This window comes from Sparus aurata, chromosome 12 (genome assembly GCF_900880675.1).
Source record: "Sparus aurata chromosome 12, fSpaAur1.1, whole genome shotgun sequence".
In the NCBI taxonomy this organism is placed as follows: Eukaryota; Metazoa; Chordata; class Actinopteri; order Spariformes; family Sparidae; genus Sparus; species Sparus aurata.
The window spans coordinates 11,853,506-11,859,638 of NC_044198.1; the positions used below are offsets into that span (position 1 = coordinate 11,853,506).

General features: G+C 42.1%; 1 protein-coding gene across 4 annotated transcripts; it reads right to left on the reverse strand.

Annotated features, from left to right (window-relative positions):
- Positions 1–230: 230 nt before the first annotated feature.
- Positions 231–5,279, reverse strand: LOC115593239 (syntaxin-2-like). 4 transcript variants are annotated; one of them, XM_030436719.1, is made up of 9 exons: positions 5,168–5,279; positions 4,747–4,818; positions 4,546–4,645; positions 3,251–3,325; positions 2,826–2,899; positions 2,463–2,571; positions 1,473–1,546; positions 1,163–1,300; positions 231–1,080 (listed from the first exon to the last, which is right to left on the reverse strand). In XM_030436719.1, the coding sequence occupies exons 2-9, from the start codon at positions 4,795–4,797 to the stop codon at positions 874–876; spliced, it is 828 nt and encodes a 275-aa protein (XP_030292579.1). In that variant the 5' UTR covers positions 4,798–4,818; positions 5,168–5,279; the 3' UTR covers positions 231–873. The 4 variants fall into 4 exon arrangements, with proteins under 4 accessions (XP_030292579.1, XP_030292578.1, XP_030292576.1 ...); XM_030436718.1 differs by having other exon boundaries at positions 5,079–5,221; XM_030436716.1 differs by having other exon boundaries at positions 5,057–5,215.
- Between the last annotated feature and the right edge of the window lie 854 nt (positions 5,280–6,133).

The following is a 6,133-nucleotide window of genomic DNA, read 5'->3' on the forward strand; positions in this document are numbered from 1 at the left end:
GTGGTGGACTGACACTAACACACACAGATAGCTTGGCTTAAAAGTAACTCAATCATTCAGTGTCACATTGAATAATTCCTTCATCTTTTTTCTTGGAAAGAGCATAAAACATGTACATTACAGATAAACAGCTTCTAGACCTCTGACAGTGTTTTTGTACATCACACAAAATGATTCTGTATGTGATGTCACTGCAATCCATTAGAATAAAGCGGCAGAAACACATTATGTACAGAGGCCAATAAGGTTTATTTTAGGATCAGCTTGGTTTTAGTAGACATTATGACCACCTCTTTCTGAGTATTAGACAGCATGATATCACAATACAGCACATGATTAAAACACACAGTATGGGACAAAAACAAGTTCAGCAGGACAGCAGAGGGGACGGAGGACAAATGAGCCCCGTTCACAGTTTTTGCTAATGCTGTCATGCCACCTACTGGCCACAAAAGGAACATCACTTTACTGTGAGTGAATGTATGAACAAATCAAACCAGGTGTTTAGCTTGTGAAAATGTTGGTTGGGTTATTGTGTTAAAAAATTATTTGAACACTGAATAACAAAAACATTTTTTTTATGTTGTATGCAGCATTTGTCCTATGACAGTCCACAGTAACCTTGCAAGCCTGCGTTCAAGTCTCGTCCACAGCATCTTGTCACTTTTATTTGACAGGTCATTATCACAGTAGTTGAATTCAAATTCATTATTTAAGTTAAAAATAACAACGTCCTCGTTATCCTTTGGAAGAAAAGGCATCGGAGGGGGCAGACAGGCACTGTACCATTAATCAAAGTGTGTTCCTGCGAGCTCAGGCTTTGATGTGGATCAGAATGTTTGGTGCAGTCAATGTTCAAACAGTTTCAGGAGCTCAGTCATGGTTCAAGTCTGAGGTGTTTTGATCAGTCGCAGTTTTATCAGTGGTTTTCCTCTTGAAGGGTTTAAAGAAGCTCGGGAGAGAAGCTACCTTGTAGGGGTTTTTCTTGTAGGCGACTGCTTTATAGGTTTCATCTTTGGAAATGTCTACATACTCTGCAGCACTTGTCACGTTCTTCTCTATGTTGTTGATCAGATCCCCCTGATGGAACATAAGCAAAATCAACATCAGCCAGGTTCAGTTTATTCCCTTTACAACCGTCTAAATGAGGAAGCCATCTTACCTGAATCTCCAGCAGCATGGCAGTGTCGACAAATATCTCGTGCAGCTCTTTGATGCTGGACTCCAGGCAGATGATGTCCTGATGACGAGATTCAATCTCACTCAATGCCTGGCTTGAGATCCGAGCTTGACAGCTGACCTGTAAAAGGAAAAGTGCATCAGCTGTATTTATAGCAAACATCGGAAACAGCTTCCAATTACACTGTTACTGCATATCTGAGTGATTAACAACAAAAAACAGAGTAACAGTAGCATTATCAACAAATACATAGTCATTTGTGTGGCCCAGAACTGAAGGAAAAACCACTAACATCAGATATGAAGATGGCAAGATTGTCACATTGCAGCATCTCCTCCAGCTCCTCATCTGTAGTCACTTTATCCACTGAGAGAGACACACATAACACAGATGATCTTAATCTCATTAAAGAAGCGAAAAACATCTGGTGACTGTGGCATTTTCACTGAAAGGTTTCACAAATGACAGTCAACATTATTTTGTGTTGCATCTTTAAAAATGAGCAGAAGTGCCAAGGTAGAAGCCCTTTGTTTGTTCAGATGTTCACCACAGGATGGCGTTATTACACCTCTACACCTCCCTACTGCTATGCCACTGTCCCTCCACCAAACTCAACTGAGTTTACTGTAGATTTAACAACCTGAGTGTGTGCGTTATCTGCGTACTGGGGCATAAATAAACCCGGATTATTTTGACAGATATTGCATTTGTGATACGAGTCACAATTTTTGTGTAAATCTTTGGATTTCAATTTCAGGGATGATGATGTGATTTTGCTGGGGTCTGTACCAAACAAACTTACCTCTGGAGTAAAGGACTTACATCTCTGTAGCGCCACAATGCTTCACTCATAATGGTATGTTGTGACGTTTTACGTTTATCAAAAAAAACTACAGCTCCTGTGATTTAGATATTGCACTTAACTGGCCACATTAAGGTATCAATATTTCAAATTATTCTTCAGCCCCATCTGAAGGGATAAAGTAGTTGAAAAGAGCTTATTTAAATTTAAGGCCAAGATTCTTTCTTCAAAGTTACAGGAAAGAGGAAATAAAAACACAAAAACTTCTCTGGATGTATGAAGAGTAATTGGTATATAAACACCGACACAGCTGTTCTAACAAAAAACAAACAAAAGAGTTGGCTCTGTTGTCCTGAAAATACTAAAACTGTACTGGCATGATAAGATCCTGGCGCATGATATGAAGTCAATTCACGCCACACTGAGCAGAGTGTTGGGAAGAACAAGTGTTTATGTTTTGGTTTGATTTTGTCGACTCACCGATCTCCAGCTGTCTCTGAATTTGTGCTTTGCATTTCTCTCTGAAGGAGACTTGCGCCTTATGGTAGCCCCTCATGACTTCAGCAAACCAGCGAGTCAGGTGGGAGTGCTGGCGGAGTGGGTAGTCAGCAGAAATTCAAATCAGATTATTGCACCACAAATGAGAAGGAATTAATTCAAACATCAATCTCCGACGCAGACTGCTGTCAGCGGTGATCTCGTCAAGTGCGTAAAGATTGAGGCCCCTTTGAAAGAACTAATTCGGCTCTATAGATTTTTGTTCCCCCGGAGGATGTAATAAAACTCGGAGCTGGCAATCTTTATGCACTCGGTTTATTACAGGAACTTCAAATGCTGTCAGACCTGGTTCTTCTGAATACGCTGGATTACTGAAGCATTTTGACTGTTCTCGTCCACATCAAAGTCCTTCTGCATTGCTGGAAGAACACAAAAGATGATTGCAGTCATAAAAAAAAAACCATTCTTTTATCTTTCTACAATCTGGGTTTAGCTAATCTGACAGTATGTTCAGTGGAGCTCAGCAGCCTTTTTCTCCCATGTATTTGCAAGTCAAATCCTGTGTCATGAACTATGCCGTTCCAGAAATGGGGGAAGTGCGATGTGCTGCACAGTTCCTCCTCCTCCTCATCGTCTCAAAACAATGATGGGCCACAGCCAAATAATGTTGCAAATTTAAAAACTGTATGAAAAACTGTTGCATCTGCAGCGTGAGACAAATCTATATCTACTGTGCAAAAGAACAAGGATTAGAAAAATACCTCACTCACATTTTAACTTTGCTCGGACCAAGTTGGCGTTCCTCTTGGTTTCATTGTTCAGCTGCTCCAGCTCTTTTTTGTTTCCTGAGAACAATATAACAAGCTGACTTAATAGCAGAAGTAATTTCACCAAGGTGAATAATGATTTTTATATTGTGCTCTTGTCTGATTTATGGATTTAATCAAAGCATGCAAAAGGGTACATATTTTTTTGCTCAAGTAAGAGTAGAAAAGTACAGGCTCTAAACTGTACTTGAAGTATTAAAGAAAATAGTACCTCTCCGAAGGACATTTATACCGGCCATTCTGTGCAAAGCTAACTGAACCTCTTGCATAAATAAATAAATGAATGAATGAATGACAAAATATTAACATAAAGGTAGAATCAGTAGGATTTGTCCCGGCTGTCCGTAAATGCGCCAGAAAGATAGCTGATTGTCCAGCCTCATTCCCAGGATGTCAAATACAGACTTTTTTGGTCGCAAAACTTCCGTGCGCCATGTGCAGCAGCTGGGTGGAAATCGGTGTTGTGACGCTGGGAAGATGGCGTGCAATGATGCTAAATGAAAATATTTGATAATTTCCCTCAAATTCATTGAAACTAAAGTAAAAGGGCCTGTTTTGAAAATGAAAGAGTAGAAAGTACGGATATTTGTGCTTAAATATGGGGAGTAAAAGTAAGAATTTGTCTGAAAAATAAAAACAAGTAAAGATAACACAGTATTTGCACTTTGTTTCTTCCACCTCTGGATTCGTAACAGGTTTAATAGGCAGTTATTAGCAGCTTTGTCAATATCCTCTGCTTAATTTGACCCTGACCAGCCAGTTCAGGTTGAATTTAGCCAACCAAAACAGATCAATAGCTCTCCACATCAACAAAGCAACCATATTGTGATTGTGGCTGTAACACTGGCATCATCATCATCATCATCATCATCACTGTCCAGGTATGTGAAGCAGATCCTTTAGCCTCAAAATCTTCTGTGTGTGATGTGGTTATATCTGTTGTTAAGTGGTTTATCCATCTCTAGGCCGTTACACTCTACCAACAGACACAGGTGTGTTTGTCGAAGGCAGTTTGGACCTATTGTTTGTCTTCCCAACTGGGTGTGTGTGTGTGTGTGTGTGTGTGTGTGTGTGTGTGCGCCCTGAAGGAGGGGATAGTCCTCTAGGAGCAATCAGCACAACAGTGGGAGGCATTGAGTTTCCACTTTTCCACCATCTTAAAAAAAACATATTCAGCTCCTGTCTACCGCTCCATCCAGATAACACTGTTCAAGGTGCTGCTGGTACTCTGTACTCACTCTTGTCCTGGGTGGGAGCAGAGAGGATGGCGCCATGTCTCCTCTCCACCTCCTCTGCCTGATGGGATGTCTTCTCAATGAGGCCTCTCACCTCCCCCACCTACAACACACACACACAATTAGCCCACTGGATATGTGAAAAGACTATAAACAAACAGAGGCTGTGTGTGTGTGTGTGTGTGTGTGTGTGTGTGAGGTTACCGTGCTGAAGAACTCCTCCATGTTGACTGTGCTCTCTGGTGTCGCTGTCATATCACCTCGCCTCTGCTGCTTCTGTTAAAAAAAAAGAAAAGAAAAAAAGAGGGAACTCATTAAAATGGCCACCTGTAGCTCCACATAAACAGCCCTCTGAACGCTGTCAGCACCTGCCACATTAATGTACACTATTCAGATACACTCCAACAGTTCGCTTTGATACGCTGCTGCCGTAAAAAGAAACCCTGGCTGGATGCTGTGGCCGTGTTATCGGCTCAGCCTCTGAACTGCGACTAACTGCTGCTGAGATACTGACCGCCGCCATGCTCCCGCCTCACCATCACGACAAAGACGAGCAGGACATCATGTCACCTCGGTCTCTCTGTTACTTTCGGTATTGACGGTAAGGCTCGACTTTGCAGCCTACCTGCGCTGTGTCCTCCTGCTGCTGTGGGCTGGGCCGAGCGCACCTGTATGATAAAGAGCGCGGGCACGGGGCGCGTTCCCGGCACGGCGCGCTGAACAAAATTCAGCCTCCCTCACCTAAGAGCTGCGTGCGCGGAAGGGCCAAGGTACGGAGCAGGTAGGAGGAAGGGGACGTGGAGAAATGTGTTAATGTTTAATGTGTTAATAAACTGCAGCACTCGAAGAACAGCGGTGGAAGAAGTATTTGATTAGGCCTAATACCAGACTGTGGCCCACTCCAGTAATAAGTAAAGTGAATCAAAGTATTGGGTGGAATCAACCTTTAAAGTATAAATAATGAATCAGAAAGTATTATTTAGGTGGATTAAACCCTCAAAATGTTAACAAAAGTATTTAGTTCTGAAACTGTGGTCCTGAAAGTGCTGCCAGGACGGGAACGTGGAGCAGTTGACCTCTGTTTAATGTGTTATTAAATACTGTCCATGAAGAAATATTCACATATTTTATTAGGCCTACTACCAGACTGTGGCCCACTCCACTACAGGCACTAAGTAAAGTTAATCACATTCATTATTTGGGTATAAATAATGAATCAGAAAGTATTATTTGGGTTGAATAAACCTCAAAACTATAACAAAAAGTATTGAAATAGTGTCCTGAAAGTGTCGTCTCCTCTGCTGCAGGAACGTAGTGTTGTGCATTTGATTATGTATTATCAGGAAGTTAAAGTGAAACTCTCGCCAGAAAGCAACCAAGGCTTTTGGGCAACTCAGGTTAGCAGTAGCATCTCCAGCACGCCGCCGTCATGGCAGACAAAAAGTGTCGATCCCCGAGTGCGACCTAACAGCCAGGAGAGTAATGGTAAACTGCTCCTCAAAGCCTTCCTGTCAGGTCGCACTTGGGGATCGACACTTTTTGTCTGCCATGACGGCGGCGCGCCGGAGATGCTACTGCTAACGTGAGTTGT

Coding starts and splice junctions, on each gene's coding strand:
- LOC115593239 (XM_030436716.1), bottom strand. Junction 1,547..2,462: donor TCAGAGACAGCTGGAGATCG/GTGAGTCGACAA, acceptor TGTCTCTCTCAG/TGGATAAAGTGACTACAGAT. Junction 1,301..1,472: donor TTGCCATCTTCATATCTGAT/GTTAGTGGTTTT, acceptor TTCCTTTTACAG/GTCAGCTGTCAAGCTCGGAT.